This window comes from Ovis aries, chromosome 14 (genome assembly GCF_016772045.2).
Source record: "Ovis aries strain OAR_USU_Benz2616 breed Rambouillet chromosome 14, ARS-UI_Ramb_v3.0, whole genome shotgun sequence".
Taxonomy (NCBI): Eukaryota; Metazoa; Chordata; class Mammalia; order Artiodactyla; family Bovidae; genus Ovis; species Ovis aries.
The window spans coordinates 3,100,052-3,120,196 of NC_056067.1; the positions used below are offsets into that span (position 1 = coordinate 3,100,052).

Below are 20,145 nucleotides of genomic sequence, written 5' to 3' on the forward strand. Positions count from 1 at the left end.
TATAAGCATTTCTTTTGCTTTGAATTTTAATTGTCTTAAATTCTCATTACAGAGCATTAGAAAAAGTTTCTTTTGTAAATTACTTAATGTTTTATGGGAAAAAGGGATTTTATCTATAGACTTATGTGAGAAAGGTGACTAATTGAAGCATTATTTAAAGCTTTTCTGTTGCTTAATTTTTAGATAACAGCAGCTTATTTAAGGAGATTACATTATTGTGCTTCAGATGTTAGGGTTTTACAAGGTGATACTAGAATTAGAAATTCCAAAGTGGTTGTTGAAAGATCCATTTGGATGGATGTCCAAAATGGAGGTCAAATTATGCTTAAAAGAATCTTAGCATTTAAAACACCTACCTTCTATTTTGTTGTTTTACCTAATGTAAAAATAAACTAACATTTCATTTTAAATGACTAACCTTGTATTCCTTTAGTAATAAAATGAAATGCCATAAAATACAATCCCATTCTTTCTTTTCTGTATCTAATCTTCTTTCATCCATATTTCATATTTGCTTAAAAAATGAGTTTTGTCTTAAAGTGTGTATTACCTTTTCTCCTGGTCAGTAATGTACATATTAAATTTCAAGACTTGGAATATTTTGTGTCCAAACTAAGATTTAAGGAATTAATTTTATACTGTTTCACTTATGATGACACTTTCACTTTTTTTTTTAACAGCCATATATGAGCAGTCATGTGAAGCCTATAAGCATAAAGGAAATACTTCAGGGTTTTACTACATAGATGCAGATGGAAGTGGTCCCCTTGAACCATTTCTTCTATATTGCAATATGACTGGTGAGTTAATCAACTTTCATTTAATAGTTAAATTTGCATGAATACTTAAACACAAAATTAGAATGAAACAATAAGTTGATGTAATTTGCAACTTGCTTAAAATGTATATTGTTCAGTAAAAGAACTTAAAGTCAAACTTAAAAAAAATAGTTCAATGGTAGCAATTTAAAATGTCACTATTTTCTATGCATGTGCTACCTGTGTAGAATATCTAACAATAAATGTATCTTATTAAGTCCAAATCCAAAAAGGATAGACTTTATTCCTCTGAGAAGATTGATACATACATATGATTTCCCTTGTATGTAGAATCTAGAAAACAAATGAACAAACATAACAAAAGAGTAACAGGCTCCTGGATACAGAGAACAAACAGGTGATTGTCCAGTGGGAGAGGAGTAGGGGGATGCAAAGAGGAAAACTGACCAAGTGTGGTAATGAATGCTAATTAGCTTGTGTATGGTCAGCATTTCACAATGTGTGTTTATATGAAACCATCACATTATATACCTTAAATATACACAATTTTGCCAACATAAATAAAGCGTAAAAATATTTTAAATAATAATAATGAAAGAAAAAAATTGATGCATGTGAAAGCTTTGAAAATATTTTCTTAAATTTGGGTAAGAATGAATTTTATTCCTTACTTACATAAACTTATATAGGAATTAATAGTGTTGGAAAATGTGTTTGATTCAATGCAGCATCCATTCATGATAAAAAGAAAATGAAAACTCAATAAATTACCAGTAGAAGGAAATGTCCTTAATTTGTTAGAGAGGACCCATTAAAAAAACCTACAGTACATATCATAGTTTTTTGTGAAGTACTGAAAATTTTATCCCTGTTACCAACATTAATGCAACAATGCCTGCTATTATCACTCTGTTCACCATTGTTTTTGGAAGTCCTAGCCAGTGCAATAAAGCAAGAGAAAGAAATGAAAGACATACATACTAGAAAAGAAAAACTGTGACTCTCATTATTTGTAGATGGCCAGGTTATGTATTGAGAGTTTTCTGAACAATATACAGAGTATTAAAATTCAGAATGATTGCTAGATATCTAGTTAAGGTAAACATTAATTTTATTTCTGTATATCAGCAATAAGTAATTAAAATGAAATTTTAGAAAAGTCTATTTTTAGTAGCATCAAAAATCTCAAATACATGGTAATAAATCTAAAGAAAGTTGTGCATAGCTTTTATACAGATAATTGTAAAATACTCTTGAGATAAATTAAGTCTTAAAAAATGGAGAAATATAAAATTTTCATTGATTAGAAAACTCAATATGGTGATATAAATGTCAATTCTTCCCAACTTGGTACTGATTGAGTGTAAACCTTAGTTAAAATTTCAACAAGGTATTTGTTGGTTGGTATAATTGGGCTTCCCTGGTGCCTCAGATGGTAAAGAATCCACATGCAATGCAGGAGACCTGGGTTTGATCCCTGGGTTGGAAAAATCCCCTGGAGTAGGAAATGGCAACCCACTCGAGCATTCTTACCTGGAGAATTCCATGGACAGAGGAGCCTGACAGGCTACATACAGTCCATGGGATCAAACAGTTGGACACAACTAAATGACTAACACCTTCATAATTGTTTTGGTGAAACTTGACAAGCAGACTCTAAACTTTACCAGCAAATTTGAAGGGGCCAGAAGAACTAAATCAGTCTTAAAGAATAAAGTTGGAGCACTCAAGTCTACCAGCTATGATACAGACATTATGCTGATATATTGAGTAAAACAGCATGTGATTGACACAGGGAAAACCGAACAGACCAGTGAGACAAGACAGAGATCCGTAAACAGACTCACTCTTATATGGGTAGTTGATTCATTGCAAAGATAGCATTCATGTACAGTGAAGGAAAGATGTTCTTTTCAACCAATGTGTGCTCAGAAACTTCAGTCGTGTCTGACTCTTTCCGACCGCATGGACCCTCTGGAGCCTGCCAGGCTCCTCTGTCCATGGGATTCTCCAGGCAAGAATACTGGAGTGAGTTACCCTGATCTTCCCAACGCAGGGATTAAACCTGCATCTCCTGTGTCTCCTGTATTGCAGGCAGATTCTTTATCCACTGAGCCACCTGCTGGGTGAAATTGTGTGTCAATACTGTAAAAAAGACTTGATCCCTTCATCGTCAAACACAAACTGATTCTAGGTGAACTATGCTGTTCAGTGTAGTAGCCACTATTTAGATTTACATTTAATTGAAATTAATATAACTAAACAACTTGAAACAAGTTGTACAAATCTGAATTGATTCATTACAATAAGATTAAATTAAAAGCCATTTTCCTCAGTCTCACTAGCCACAGTTTAACTGCTGCATAGCCACCTGTCATTGCAAAAAATTTACATTGGATAGCACTTTGTTGGGAGGTCAGGATTTCATGGAGCAAAATAAACAGAAAAAGGAAATATTGAATTGAAGCAGGAGGCATGGTAGAGGAGGATTTACTACTTAAAATCTGGCAGTGAATATCTAGGGAAAGAGCCTTCTGGGCAGAGGAAATAAATGCGAAGTCTTGAGAGAGTGTTGTGTGTGTGTGTTCAGAAAAGAGCAGCAGATACAGTGTGGCTGGAGTGCGGTGAGCAACCTTGAAGTGCAGGAAAGCGAGAAATAATCAAGTGGGTCGGGGCAGGAGAGGAAGAGTCAGGGGTCCTTACAGTGTATCAGGTCTCTGGTTTTTACCCTGGGTGAGTTCAGAAGACCTTGGCGAGTTTTAAGCAATGGTAGATGCCACCTGGCTTTCTTTAATAGGATCATGTTTGCTGCTGTGTTGGGAAATGCCTGTCCAGGAGCAGAGGTAGAAAAGAGCTAGAAGATATATTCATACACACATATATATGTAGGTATATACCGAATATGTACATGCATATGAATAATATGTCTATGTGTAATAGTAGTCTAGGAGTTAGGAAGCCTGTTTGGAGACTGATTTAAGTAATTAAGAATCCAGCCAAGAGCCAGGAAGGTGGTCTGCACTGGATCATACAATGTAGATGGTGGACGGAGATTCAATTTTCTCACTGAATATGTGTGAGGAATGAGAAAACAAAGGGAACCAAAAGATAACACCACATTTTTGGCTTCGGCAACTGGAGTGATTAAGTTGCTGTGGTCTGAGATGTGATCAGAGAGTTTTGAGGAGAAAGATGAGCTCAGTTTTACACACTTTGAATTTGAGCTATCTGTTACACATTCATGAAATATTGAGAAGGCAGTTGAATATGGGAGCAACGGTTCCTTTGTATTAAAGTGTAATTCTAAGAGCTGCAGGGTGGTGGCAAATCTTGATCACAAATATTTTGGAAACTTACTGTAGAATGTGTTTTTAGAGATGTTTCACATAACATAGCCAGGTGGCTTCAGTTTGCTCTCCCATTGTGGAGAATACTGCCTGTCTTAGTCTCTCTGGGCAGCTATAGCAGAATACTACAGATCGGATAGCTTATAAACAACAGAAATTTATTTCTTACAGTTTTAGAGCATGGGAAGCCCAAGACCATGGCACCAGCATTGTCAGATGAGAGCTCTCTTCCAGATTTAAGACTTTTAAGACTTCTTATACCCTCATGTGATAGTGATAGAAGGGGTTCTGCAGGGTCTCTTGTGTGTGAGCACTAATCCCACTCATGAAAACACCTCCCTCTTGACCTCATGACCTCACAGAGGTGCCTCATGCTAATCACATTACCTTTGGGGGTGAGTGATTCAACATGTGAATTTTGGTGGGGTGCACAAACATTCAGACCATAGTACTTCTCCACATGCCAAAGTAACCTAAGACAGCTAACGATGCTTACATGTTTATCCCACCAGCGAAACTCCCTGCTCCCCACAGTACAGATCCCCAGGCAGCACCATGAGGCAGGAGGGTTAGGGTGAGACATCAAAATCAATATTTTTAAAAACCTTCCCATTTGATACTTATTGTGGAGCCAGTTTTGGGCATAGCTGTTTTAGACTTCCGGTTTTCAAACTTTAGAGAACAGCCTGCTCTATTTGTGAGAATTAAACATAGTAAGTGTGAGAAGACTTCACAGACAGAAAAGGAACATTTTGCAATTGCACGATATGAATTCAGGTGTCAAATAACTTTTTGATTTTTTTTCTGTTTAATGAGGATTTTGAGTGAGATTCAACAACCTGTCACCGCATCCCTGTGAATCCTGTGTTGCCACAAAGCACCCTGAACTACGTCCATGTATTTGCTTTATGAAGTTTTGATTCTGCAGTTCAGACACCTCAAAGTTGCTAGTGTCTGTATTCTTAAGGCTCTAAGAAACATTCCCCCCGCAACACACACACACAGAATTCTCATTATCCGTGATAGTTATGTTCTATAAAGTAACCACAGTCACTTGAATTTATGAATACTGGACCATTGCTTCCAGGGAATTACAGTAAGATTAAGTAACCAGTATTCTTGGGCTTCCCTTGTGGCTCAGCTTGTAAAGAATCCACCTGCAATGTGGGAGACCTGGGTTTGATCCCTGGGTTAGGAAGATCCCCTGGAGAAGGCAAAGGCTACCCACTCCAGTATTCTGGCCTGGAGAATTCCATGGACTGTATAGACCATGGGGAAGCAAAGAGTTGGACACAACTGAGCGACTTTAACTTTCACTTAAACTCCTGCACGCTTCTAGTCACAGTATTCTCAGCTGATCAATATATAACCTTGTTTCACTTGTGTTTCAGATTAAAGACACCTTATTTAATGCATACTGTTAATTCATTAACATTGAACTTACAACCAACAGCACCAGAACTCATACCTGAAGGAAGTGTATTTATCAAATGTGTTGCCAGGAGGCACAGCATAGCCTTCTTGTGCTTAGGAACCAGAGTGAAATCAACAAAGAACATGGGACAAATAGAATACATGTTTACAGGATGAGAGCTGAAGCAAGGAGTCACAACCTGGCTCTGTTCAACTTCAGCTGGGCAACTGAAATTCATAATGGGCAACTTTTTATTTTTTTGGCTTTGTATCTGCAGACATGCAGGAAAGCCTCAAGAACTGATTTGGGGATTCAAATAAATTTTAGTGAGTAGGCAAATTCATAAATCAGGAGAATCTGATACACATACATGCATTGGCTATATTATGTTTTTATGCATAATACTTCAGTAATTTATAGGCCATGTGCATTTTTCATGACCATTTCAATGGTAAGGAAATTATTAATTTCATTTTCTTGAAAGGAATCATTTTATTTTCTAATAAATCAACATTTACCTTATTATATTACAATACTAATGCCTATTTTAGTCCCTTGAGGTGCTTTACCAAGGTTATCAAAAAGTATTAATGAAAAAGGGGACATTCACAAAGCTTAAAACCCTTTGAAGAGCAAGCAGTGGAGGACAGAGACACAGATAATCCAGTTAGGAGACAGCAAAGTGTTTTCAGAAGCTCCAGAATGTTGAAATATATTCAAACAAAAGTGACAGTCCCAGAATGTAACAAGCCAGTGAAAAATACATGTTACAACTTGAGACTTTCCTTACTGATCTGGTTTTGCAAATGAGAAAAACAAGACTCAGGGAAGTTCAGGGAGGCAGGCTGAGGAATATCATTAGGGATAGATCAAGAACTGAAACCTTGGTCTCTTCTCCCAGCCTGAAAATATTTCCTCTAGAAAAGGCTACATTCTATCAGCGTCTCATTGCCTGTAACCAATAACCTATCCTCAAGGTACAGCAATCAGGTATACCAATTTTGAAGGCAAGACAAAAGGCTGGATTGGTAGTTTTCAAATGTGTAACTAAAGAAAAAATTCTTAGTTAAGAATTACTATCCAACAGACAAATCCACATGGATTTAAATTTCTTTAACCATTACAAGCTAAACAATACAAAGAAAATCTCTTTTGAACGGATAGTTTCCAAAACTCAAAAGTCTGAAAATTTTTTCTAAACACAGTCTTCTAAATAAAATTTAAAAATTTTTAGTGTAATGTGAATCCCAGTGGTTGTCTCTGTTGTAGTGTACAGGGCTTTTTTTCTTCATCATGAAAGCCTTTTCTGTATTGAAATATTTTTAAGAAATGTCTCACCAAACATTACACTGTGAGGACATTGTTTCAGTGTGGAGAAAGTGATGAGCGGTACAGCTGTGGCTTTCGAAGTTTTGTGGAAATGATAATTCTATGGCTTAAACTCACCTTTTCCCGGGCACCCACTTCCAAGACTCTTGGATTTAGTTTCACTGACTCAGTAAGTTTAGAGACCAAAACCTGGGTCTCTGCTCTATTAAATGCAAGCTCCCCATGTGATTCCAAGATCAGGGCTCTTGAGACCGTTTCATGAGAAGGCTGGAGAGTGTGAGACTTAAAACAGCAAATCTATCTTTACTACAGGGATTTCAACAATAGAGACCTTCCTAATAGCTATGAGAGTTAATAACTAACTACCGTTATTCAAATGCGCCTTATTTACATCCAGTTTTGCTCCAGGATGCTAGCTGCTTTTTTTTCTCTCAGCTTTCCTTAACAAAGCACTTCCGGCCTGTTCTTACAGTCTTTATCACCTCTATCACCCGCAGCTATTAATCCTGAAGGAATACACACTCTGCAACTGTGTTGCTTAAACAGCATTTTTTTGTTCCTTTACACTGTTATCACATTAAAAAATAGCAGTCAGCCCAAGATAAATCAAGTTCTTAATTACTCAGTTGCTTAACATATAGTCTATATATTAGAAATCACTTCGGGGAGAGAAATCACTTCAGGTCTATACCAGTAGACCTAAAATGCCTTTCAGTGTTTCAGCATATATATTAATTTCATAGATTTTTCTGCTCTCTCTCTTTACTCATTTCCCTGTGTTTCCTTATCTTGACAACTCTCTTTACATTTGGTAAAGGATCATTTTCAAAAAAATAAGTCATGACTCTTACACAGATATAAAAATAAAAGGTAAACATGTTTTGAAGATTTTATTTAATGTTTAAATAAATATTTAAATTTATTTAATGTTTACTAATGAGGGGGCTTCCCTGGTGGCTTGGCTGGTAAAGAATCCGCCTGCAATGCAGGAGACCTAGGTTCAATCCCTGGGTTTGCAAAGTCCCTTGAAGATGGGAACAGCTGCCCACTCCAGTATTCTGGCCTGGAGAATTCGATGGACTGTACAGTCCATGGGGTTGCAAAGAGGCGGACACGACTGAGCGACTTTCACTTTCACTTTACTAATGAGGAAACTGGTAAGATGTAATAGCCAGTTGTAAGAAGTTTCAAAGAACAGACATATCTCTACATCAGTAATACTGAAATGGCTGTGCCAGTGGAGGCAAAACCAGCTTCTTCCGCAGCAGAGGAACCCCGACAGCCTCTAGTAGGTAGAATTTGCCGGAATGTCTTGTAAAGAAACAGTGACTTCCTTGCTAAGCAAAACAGACAACAGCAACAAAGTAGCTCTGTGTTAAAGCATGATTTAAATATGTCTGATAAGTGAGAGACAGTGGACTTCTCTGGAGAGATTCAAAGCTTATCTCCTCCAGATTTATTTGCCTACCTTCTAAGAGTGATGAACACCTGAGGACTTGCCCGCCTTCTCTTTGGAGAAGATTTGTTGCGTTCCAGAGTCCTCTCTCACTCTTCGGAGGCATGGAGGCATGCCAGCCGTCCTCTGTAAACTCCAAGTCCCATATCGTAGGGGTCCCTCTCTCATGGTGCAACTCTAGCGGGCCCATCGACGGCAAGATAACTTGTTAGCTTGCAAGTGGGAAGTCTCGTACCCTTCACAGTTTCAGCCTTAGCATTATTTTGCAGTTGCATCACATGCCTACTATTTCCAAAGTTCGAAAGCAGCGTAAAGTGGAAGTCTCAGAGCCACCACAGAATCACACAGATCGCCTGGAAGACTGTGCTCTAGTCACTCATTTATTTATCCCTTCAGTACCTGGTGTCCTTTGCTGCACGTTGTGCCCAGCCACGCACTAGACGTGCTAAAATTAGCAAATTAGAATCTATCATTCTTCTAGTAGAGCTTACAGACCAGTGGGAAAACCTGATTTAATAAATCGCAGAACACTGAATTATGCATAGTGAAGTCTTTGTCTTTTATAGTTGTAATTTCTAAACAGGTATTTGTAGAAACATTGGATACCATGATCATGTCCAAAAGAACAGTATAACAGTTTGCAGAGATTCCTCTGTTAGTAAAATACATGAGAAATGGAGCCTGGATGTTGGGCCCTCACGTCCATTGCCCAGAGTCCACTGGGATGCTTTCATCATCTCTCCTTTGCCCTGGACATCTTAATTACTGATAAGTGCAGTTTCCGCATAGCTTCATCTTTGTAGCACTTTTTATTGAAAGTGAACTCGCTTGCAGAAACTATCATAATATGGAAATTTTAGAATTTCAAAAGGAGACTTTTCTCTGAGCTGCCCTTTAGCAGCCGACACGCACTGTGGCCTTGGATTTCTTACAATACCTTAAGAGACCTTGAAAGAACATGATGTGTTCATCATGACCCAGAGGATGCTGAACGATAGGGAAGTGCCTCTAACGGTGACCTGAAAGGCAAAGAGACAAAGGCTTCAAGTAGGTTTATTGTCCAGCTCTTTTGACAGCTACTCAGCCAGAGATGAGCTGCTTCACCCATGCCATTGATTCCCTACAAGAAAGGATGAATGGTTCTGCTGAATAATAAAAGCAGAGTCCAGCAGAGACTAGGTTAACAGATTTGCCCAGTTAATAATCTTAAATTTCTAATAGCCAAGATTGTGTGGCTAAAATGATAGAATTTCAGGCTTAATATATTGCCTCCTATGTTCCCCCCCACCTTTTTTTTTTTTTTTCGAATTTGGAAATGGAGGCTCAGATTTCACCTGACTTTCTTAAGGGTGCTCACCCATGCCAGATCTGCAAACTCAGGTCTCCTGATCATCTTCTTGCTGTCCTGCTGTCTGGCCATCCATAATTAATTTCACTAGCTTATATATCATGTCCTCTTTGAGGAAAACAATTTACTGATCAGGCTTTTCAGTCAGCCGAAATTCAAGGTAGAAATGAAAGCAGTGTTTTTATTGCTATAAAAGGCTATGGTTTCAGAGAAAAATTATGTTCTACTCATGGAAGAGAATATGGCTGTCAAATTTGCCTCCTGTCTCATTTATTTAACAGGCCTCTCTATTCAAAATTTTGATGACCGGGAGAGGGGTGGGAGTGGAATTTCTTGTTTTAATCGTGTTGATCCATGTGAATGTATTCGTTAAAAACAGGGGGCTGGATATCTCTACCGACGGTTTTCCTCCAATTTAGACTCTTCCTCTGTAATCCCGAAGAGTTATGTGACTTAACGGCACATTTATAGCAGAGTTTTGACAACTTCCAATCTGTTTCTCACCTATTAAATCAGAGGCCTTTTGATCAATGTGTTCTTAGGCCTGCATATATCACGGTAAATATAATATGAAGTTGATTGCTGGGAAAGTTGAAAGGCAGATACAATATGTCTATCTTCTGTTACAACCCTTGTCGGGTTTTTATTTCATCTAAATAATTTTAGTAATCAGTGTGATGGAAATGTTTGCAGACATTCAGGCACCAATAGTGGTAGCTCTCGCACATACGCAGAGATGTTTTATTTTTCTTGTGAGTTGAGATGCTAGTGCTGTGCCATGTATTCAGAAGCATAATTTGCTATTGCACTGCATAACTGTGCAGGTCACATGGTACCAAAATGAATATCTCAAATTTGGCTTTAAAAGAAATAGGTATAATTCTGGTGTAATTTCCTAATATCTGTGTCCTGTGAATATGTATTGATATGTATATGTTTGCCTATGTAGATTAATCATATTACATATAGTTTTGTATCCTGCATTCCCCCACTTAAATATTTTGTACACTTTCCCATATTATTAAGAAAAAGTTCTCCGAAGCTTGATTTAAAAAGGAAATAGATGTACACTCATAATTAAAAGCTGTCTAAAAGGAGATATATGGGCCATAAAAAGTTGACTTTCTTTTTGCTGGCAGCATGGATGATTTCCAAGAATGGATAAATCATTGCTTATGTTATGTAATTTAAAATATTTTACAGATTCAAAGATGTGTTTTTTTCATACTGTAACATCTCTGAATTCAGGATGTATCAACAATCAGCAATGTTTTACAGTTATAATAGGCAGCATTATTCTTTTCTTTCTTAAAATTAATGATGCATCTTTAAAAATAGAATGTCAGATTTGATGAAATGTACAAAATTTAATAATCAGTTTCCTTAATATTTTTACCACAAATACTTTCTGGCTGAATTATATGAAAAAGTAGAATAAAAACACTGTAAATGCATGGCAATCAAATAAACTTCAGGGAAAAGAATCATTTTACTATAATTTAAAAATTTTAAGAATCCATTTGTGTTGATTCTACCTCTCAGAGAGGTTTGATGACTAGAAAAATTTGACTCAGATAAAAGGTGATTTTGATTTTCTTTATTTATTTTAACTTTTGCAGACTAGTGATGGTCTCCTCTCTTTCTTCCCCCATTTCTGCATACAAGAGACTGCATGGACCATCATACAGCACAATGGCTCTGATGTCACAAGAGTCCGAAATACCAACCCAGAGAACCCCTACACTGGGTTTTTCGAGTATGTGGCCAGCATGGAGCAACTCCAGGCCACCATTAACCGCGCGGAGCACTGTGAACAGGAGCTGACCTACTACTGCAAGAAGTCACGGCTTGTAAGCAAGGAAGGTAAGCGAACTGGGGCATCCATCCCCCTACCCATGGGGTGCCTTACTGCACCCGCTCCTGCAGAGTTTAATTCTGCCAACGTGGTGGCATAAAGCTGCCCAGGGTGTGTGCTCCCCAAGTGTTTAGCAAGCCTGTCACAGTCGGGAAGTCACAGAGATGCTATCGCCTGAAGAAAAGAACATGGTCAGCTGACACGGAGCTTTGTTCAAAGCCTTGATTGTCTCTGGCGTCTCTTCCTGGCCTCAGTCAGAGGGCTTCCTCCTCATGCTCGGCGAATGCTCAGTGTCAGTCCCTTGTAAAGGGCAAGTGACACGTTCAGTTTGTTTTTATCATGGGAAAGAGCTAATAAAAATATGACTCCGTTTTCTGAAAGTGACTCTTCCGTGTGACTCTTTCACAGATTGTTGACAAGTTACCCTCTGGGTATAACTGAAAATTAGAGCAGGCTGCTAGAAACATGGCTTTTCCCCCAGTAGCTCAAATAGGAATCAGAAAACCATGTTTAACTCTTTCTCTTATTCTACCTTTAATAACCTTTGATTTCTGCTCCTGAATTCTGATTCTAGTTTGTGTTTTCTCCCTTTAGAACGTCTCATTATGTGAGACTGTCTCGAGTCCCACCAGGTCTGCCTCCATGTAGGCTTTAATGACCTGATACATGAAGCTATTGCAAGACCTTTCCTACTGGCCTCTCAACTGGCCATCAGTGCTTATCTCCTACCCACCCAGTGTAGCATCCAAACGATTAATCTGTGTAAAGAAAATTAACCTCTAAGAAACACTGCTTCCATCAGGACCCTGTACTGTTTAAGAAGCCCTGACGTCCTCCTCGTTCCTCTATCCAATACAGACTCTTCTGTCTAGACACCTCCATGCCACCAGGTGGAGGGTGGGGTAATACATATAAAGTGAAATTGCAGTGAGCTTCCCTGTGGCTCAGACGGTAAAGCGTCTGCCTGCAATGTGTGAGACCCGGGTTCTATCCCTGGGTTGGGAAGATCCCCTGGAGAAGGAAATGGCAACCCACTGCAGTACTCTTGCCTGGAAAATTCCATGGACTGAGGAGCCTGGTGGGCTTACAGTCCATGTGGTCCCAAAGAGTGAGACACGACTGAGCATCTTCACATTACTCACCTCTCTTTCCAGCTGTCCAGTGCATCATGCTTACAGTGATCCTACCAGTTTAGTATGCAACTGATGGTTCATTGTTAGTGAATATCTATCTTGGAATCTTTAAAAAAAAATAGATAAGCAAGTGTGGAAGTGTAGTCTAAGAGGAAAACTGAAAGTCACTTAGTCGTGTCCAACTCTTTGTGATCCCATGAACAAAGGATACTGGAGACGGTAGCATTTTCCTTCTCCAGGGGATCTTTCCAACCCAGGAACTGAACCCAGGTCTCCCACATTGCAGGCAGATTCTTTACCAGCTGAGCCACAAGGGAAACCCTTCTAAGAGGAAATAGAACCATAAATACTGAAGGGTAAATGAATGTGATGAAACAAAATGAAACTAAGTTGCTTGACTAGAGAAGAAAGAAAAGGAAAGACAATCGTCAGAGTCACAAATGAGTCAAACTCTAAAAGAACCAGAAAACACAATCCCCAAGGATGTTAGTGAGCAAGCCGAGCCCCACGCGACGACGAGGGGATGGCAGTGAGGGTGAAGCCGTTTCCCGCCGTCAGGGCTGGTGGCCCCGCACATCTTGCTCTTGAGGCTCCCCAGGTGTTTCAGCCAGGCTTGGGAGCCACTGGTGAAGAGAATAGTAAACTCTCGAAGGTTGTAGAACCGGGGTTGGGGGTAACCATTGAATACACCGATTTTCTTCAGGTCCATGACCTTAAATCCATATAGAATGGATTTGAGGTGGAAAAGAGGGAACAATTTGGATTTTGAGGTTGCAATAAGGAATGTGCGGGAAAGAGCAGGAAGGTGGTGTGAGACAAGTTAAATTTACAGTTTCAAATCTTGAAACTATAGCAGCATCAAGCAATAACGGTGCTGGGATTGTGGATGAATAAAGTGAAAATGTTTATGAAAATGTTTCCAGCAAGATATGGGTCCTCCAGCTCGGCACACTGGAAGGGTGGTCAGTGTGAATACCCAAGCCGTTTGGAATTTTATTCATAACTATGGGAGCAGAAGTGGTCCACTGTCATTCCTGATATTTTATCGTTTTAATTTCAACTTTAAAATTTTCTCATGTTTTTTTCTAATTCTTTCTTATATAAATTCTTTAGGACACTTCAGTAAGAGTAAGGAAATCAGAGGTATTTGGTATCTTTAAAACATTCAGTGGTTTCTACTTCATAGGGAAGATAACAAATTTAGATGTGAAAATACTATTCAGTATTTAAGAATAATGATTTATTTTTTAAAAAATCTATAACCACATAATGTTTTAAGCAGTATGTCGAAATAGATCTATTAAATGTTTCAAGTAGGTTTTGCCTTCAGTTGATGAGCTAATCATGCAGTTAAAGAGAATGAAGATTGTTGATATTGAGTACTACGTTAACAGAAGCCTCCAACAGCTCCTTGATTTCTTGGCACAGTGCACAGGAATGGATAATGCTGAGTGAGAACTTGCCTGCATTAGCACAGATCCAATGTAATAGTAAGATTTTATGAGCATTGGCATTTGTAAGTAAGGGAGAAATTAGTAAAAGTAAGGCTAATGGCCACAACTTGAAAGGTTTGAAAGTCAGTGGAAAAAGGATCGCACACCTTTGAGGAGCTGACTGATTTGATGTCACCTTCTTCTCATGCCCTGACTCTCCAGTGACTATGAGTTTTCTCCTCTAACTTGTTTTTCCCCTAAGACAGATTGCCTGCAAACCATATCTAAATGGTCTATTCCTTGCTCTAGCTTTTTGGCATCATTTTAGTCTTAGCTCTGTGAAGGAGCTGGTAACTGAACATTCATCATAGAAAGAAATGCATTTGGTTGAGGGAAACTTTGTTTTTGAGTGTCATATTTGCTTTGGGCATAAAGATCTTTCAGCGTTATTTCTGTAGTCTCTGAAGAAGTAGCCAAGCCAGTAAACAGAAGAAAAAATGTATACTTTCGAATATATCTTGAATCATAGTGAGAGAATGCCATACCATGCCTAAACAGCTAGTTTATCTTTAGTCGATAAGTATATTGAGATAAATCACTGACTTTACACAGCATTTCATAATGTTCTAGTAGGCATTTTATGTTCTCAAATCAATTTTGTTTCTCATATGTTAATTACCGTGGACTATAATTTATAATTTGATGCCTTGTTGTTTCAAAAAGTTATTTTTAATGAAATGGCATGTGTGAACTCTCAATACATTTTTTGTTTTACTATTATGCCTGAATTAAATAGAAACTGCAGGTTTCTTTTCTACTCAAAGAAAAATATATCAATCATTTAAGCTTAAATAATGAAAAAGTTTTTAAAAAAAGCTTTCCTAAGGAAATACCATCAGTTATGAAGTTTGGAATATCACTACATCAAACCAGTCTTTCCTCCTTTCATTCTTTTTAATGATTTGGGAAAGAAGGGAATTATACTGGGATGGAAGGTCACGGGTTATAAAGCAGATGTCGTTTTTCTCACCTTTATTTTTCAGATGGAACCCCTCTGAGCTGGTGGGTTGGAAGAACCAATGAAACACAAACTTATTGGGGAGGTTCTTTGCCTGATCCTCAAAAATGTACTTGTGGATTGGAGGGGAACTGCGTTGATTCTCAGTATTACTGCAACTGTGATGCTGACCGGAATGAATGGTGATTTTTATGATTTCCTTATGCAAAATCAAGTTTATTATTAATTTTTTTAAATGAATCACTGCCACATATATAGGTAGGTAGATACTGAACAACTTAGTACCATGAAGAAATTAGATAAGGTATGTTTTGATGAAATGTATTGCAACTAATCTGATTTCTAGATGGGAAGATGATGATCCTTTTATTTGAATTTTGTGGTAATAGAGCATGAGTCATACACCTTTTATTTCTGTAGTATGATGAAATAGAGGCATCTGTTTCATGCTTGCTTTTCATTTTGAGTCAATTATCATTATCTTTAAAATTAAGTATAATTAAGAATTATATTCTCAAAACATAGTTGCATAAATATATTAAAATTTACATAAATTACATTTAAATAAATATATTTAATACTAACATATCTCTTCAGTAGTCTTGCCTATAAACCTTTAAATATGTAAGCTTCAACTTTCCCACAATTACTTAAGCATGTAGCTCTTTTATTTTCTTAAAGGATCCACTATACTATGAAAAACTGATATTCGGTTCATCATATTTTGAAAAAGGAAATCTATAATATTTAGATTTTATATTGACCTTGAAATGTTTTATTTATTCATTTGACATTACATTTATTCATTTGAAAAATATCAAAGACTGTATTATATCAAAAAGCAGATTATTTTATGCCTCTAAAGAAGGCATCTGTATGGAGTCATTATTGTACTTTTATTGTTATGTGTTCAGCATGAAGAACATTGTCTCACTTAGAGTCTGGTTTTTCAAAATTTCTACTATTTTTGGAAGATACTTTTTTTTCTTGCTGCCTTCACACACACACAGACACACACAGACACACACAGACACACACAGACACACACACACACACACACACACACAAATGCCCACAGTGTATTTTAAAATATGAATAAAATTTTTTTTAATTAATCTAATCTATTTTTCTTTGAGTGGTAAAGAATCTACCTGCCAATGCAGGAGATGCAGGTTCAGTCCTAGGGTCAAGAAGATTCCCTGGAGAAGGAAATGGCAGCCTACTCCAGTATTCTTACCTGGGAAAGCCCATGGACAGAGGAGCCTGGCAGGCTACAGTCCATGGGGTCACTAAAGAGTCAGACGTGATGTGGCAACTAAACAACAACATCAGTCACCAATAACTCTCCTATCTCTGCACGACATTTTATTCATCAAAAATAATTTTTAAAAATAAGATTTTGAAACTTTTCATGTTAAATTCTGCTTATGCTTAAGTAGCTTGTGTAGAACTAACCTAACCCCAGATAACATTTATAATCCCAGGAAAATTATTCATTTAAAACATCAACTTGAAGCAAGGAGAGATAAGAAAGCATTCCTTAGCCATCAGTGGAGAGAAATAGGGGAAAACAATAGAATGGGAAAGACTAGAGATCTCGTCAAGAAAATTAGAAATACCAAGGAACATTTCATGCAAAGATGGGCTCAATAAAGGACAGAAATGGTACGGACCTAAAGGAAGCAGAAGATACTAAGAAGAGGTGGCAAGAATACACAGAGAACTGTACAAAAAAGATCTTCATGACTCAGATAATTACAATGGTGTGATCACTCATCTAGAGCCAGACATCCTAGAATGTGAAGTCAAGTGGGCCTTAGGAAGCATCACTACAAACAAAGCTAGTGGAGGTGATGGAATTCCAGTTGAGCTGTTTCAAATCCTGAAAGATGATGCTGTGAAAAGGCTGCACTCAGTATGTCAGCAAATTTGGAAAACTCAGCAGTGGCCACAGGACTGGAAAAGGTCAGTTTTCATTCCAATCCCAAAGAAAGGCAATGCCAAAGAATGCTCAAACTACCACACAATTGCACTTATTTCATATGCTAGTAAAGTCATGCTCAAAATTCTCCAAGCCAGGCTTCAGCAGTACATGAACCATGAACTTCCAGATGTTCAATCTGGTTTTCAAAAAGGCAGAGGAACCAGAGATCAAATTGCCAACATCTGCTGGATCATGGAAAAAGCAAGAGAGTTCCAGAAAAACATCAATTTCTGCTTTATTGATTATGCCACAGCCTTTGACTATGTGGATCACAATAAACTGTGGAGAATTCTGAAAGAGATGGGAATAGCAGACCACCTGACCTGCCTCTTGAGAAACCTCTATGCAGATCAGGAAGCAACAGTTAGAACTGGACATGAAACAACAGACTGGTTCCAAATAGGGAAAGAGTCCATCAAGCCTGTATATTGTCACCCTGCTTATTTAACTTTTATGCAGAGTACATCATATGAAATGCTGGGCTGGATGAAGCACAAGCTGGAATCAAGATTGCCGGGAGAAATATCAGTCACCTCAGATATGCAGATGACACCACCCTTATGGCAGAAACCAAAGAAGAACTAAAGAGCCTCTTGAAAGTGAAAGAAGAGAGTGAAAAAGTTGGCCTAAAGCTCAATATTCAGAAAACGAAGATCATGGCATCTGGTCCCATCACTTCATGGCGAATAGATGAGGAAACAGTGTCAGACTTTATTTTTGGGGGCTGAAAAATCACTGCAGATGGTGATTGCAGCCATGAAATGAAAAGATGCTTACTCCTTGGAAGGAAAGTTATGACCAACCTAGACAGCATATTAAAAAGCAGAGACATTACTTTGCCCACAAAGGTCCGTCTAGTCAAGGCTATGGTTTTTCCGGTGGTCATGTATGGATGTGAGAGTTGCACTATAAAGAAAGCCGAGCACAGAAGAATCGATGCTTTTGAACTGTGGTGTTGGAGAAGACTCTTGAGAGTCCCTTGGACAGCAGGGAGATCAAACCAGTCCATCCTAAAGGAGATCATTCCTGCGTGTGTATTGGAAGGACTGATGTTGAAGCTGAAACTCCAATACTTTGGCCACCTGGTGCCAAGAGTTGACTCATTTGAAAAGACCCTGATGCTGGGAAAGATTGAGGGCAGGAGGAGAAGGGGATGACAGAGGATGAGATAGTTGGATGGCATCACTGACTCAACGGACATGAGTTTAGGTAAACTCCAGGAGTTGGTGATGGACAGGGAGGCCTGGTGTGCTACAGTTCATGGGGTTGCAAAGAGTCAGATAGGACTGAGTGACTCAACTGAACTGAATTGAACTTGAAACAAGTGGAAAACAACCAAATGTATGCAGAAACTCCCAGGGTTGGGAGCCTTCAACCCTTCAAAGAAGGGAGTATCAGTGGATGAGATTTATGTTTAGATGCCTTTTCTTTGAAACTACTCACCAGATCACCTGCCGTGGGGTGGCTAGAACTCAGATTACTAGAGTCTGGTGGTGGGGCTGCATGTATCAGAGGAAGATTCAGAGCAACCAGAATGACTGGAAATGGATTTCTGGACATTTTGGAATGGAGAAAACCACTTGAGAGGAGACCACTGTATCAGCTCCTCTAGAACCCTGACCTCTGAGCTGCACACGCACATGGGCAATTTCTAGGAACCAAGCAGAGAGATGCAGTTGGACCACTGATCCCCCAATATAGGGATTTCAGCAGCAACCACCAGAGAGACCAGATTGGGAGTGTAAGTCTCCTTGTTTGACTTGGGCTTTGTAAAGCCCTAACATAGAAATGACAGAAGGTCCAGGCCTTTACAGCAAAGACTATGTCCCCATACTGAGTATGATTGAAAACTACCAGTGAAACAGACCCAGGCCCACCCCAAGGAAGTAAAAACAAGCCGCCAGCGTTTATTGTGATAAGGTTTTGATTTAACTATTTGTGAAAACAAAAATCAAGCCTTCTGAGAAGGAAAGCAGATTCTAGAGTCTCTATAGTGTATCACTCATAATGTCCAGAATATTATAGCAATGGTTGCTTATTCCAAAAAAAACACAAACTTTGATCTAAAGTTAAGAAAATAAAAAGTTCCAGCAGGAACAGGTGCTGGGTCACTGGTGTCTGATTAGCAGGCAAACATATTAAATCAACTCTTAAGAAAATGTATAAAAAATTAAAGGTAAAAATAATCACAAAGGAGCCAAGGGTATTCTAAGCAGATAAATGAGAACTGTATTAAAGAGGCAAATGTACATTTTAGAACAGAAATTGCAACATCTGAAGTTAAATATTCCCTGCATAGATTTCAACTCTTATGGGAGTTAGCAAAAGAAATCTTCAGTAAACCTAAAGATAGATCAGTAGAAATCATTCAATCTGAAGAACACAGGGAAAAAAAAAATTGAAAGAAAAATTGACAGACCCTTTGTGGCTTGTGGGAAAATATCTATGATTTAACAGGCAAGAAATTGGAGTCCCAGAGTGGCAGGAAATAAAGTGAGGCAAAAGTATATATCGTTTGATGAAACCATGGCTGAAAATCTCTCAAATTTGCTTAATAAACATCTCTGGAAGCAAGCCCCCCAGGTGGCCCTCAGTTATCCACACTGCCTGTTATTCACACCACTGTGTAATTTCCTGCCCTTGTGTGTTGCATGGACCTGTGACTTGCTTTTAAAGAATAGTATATGGTAAAGTGATGAGATGTCACTGCAGAGACTGAGCTACAAGAGACAGTGACTTCCAACATGCTGGAAATTCACTCTCTGCATCTTCTACCCTTCCTGTTGGATTCAGCAGCCTGCCATGTTGTGAGCTGTTGTGGACAAAGAATTGAGGGTGCCCTCAACCAACAGCTAGTGAATACCTAAGGCTTTCAGTTCAGTGCCCAGCAAGTAGTGAATACTGCCAGTAGCCACAGGAGTGAGCCTTCCGCACCCAAGCCCTGAGTTGACTTCAGTCCTTGCCAACACTGAGTGTAGCCTTGAGACGCTGAACCAGAAGGTCGTAAAGCAGAAGAATCACAGATTATATAAAAGGTCTTACATCACCA

General features: G+C 38.5%; 1 protein-coding gene across 2 annotated transcripts in view; it reads left to right on the top strand.

Moving 5' to 3' along the window:
* CNTNAP4 (contactin associated protein family member 4) overlaps nt 1–20,145 on the top strand; it is a 288,013-nt gene that overhangs the window by 202,687 nt on the left and 65,181 nt on the right. For both annotated transcript variants that reach the window (XM_004014917.6, XM_042231474.2), the window contains 3 exons: nt 681–800; nt 11,339–11,536; nt 15,138–15,294. In XM_004014917.6, the coding sequence (XP_004014966.3) occupies nt 681–800; nt 11,339–11,536; nt 15,138–15,294 (475 nt within the window). The remainder of the gene's footprint in view (nt 1–680; nt 801–11,338; nt 11,537–15,137; nt 15,295–20,145) is intronic.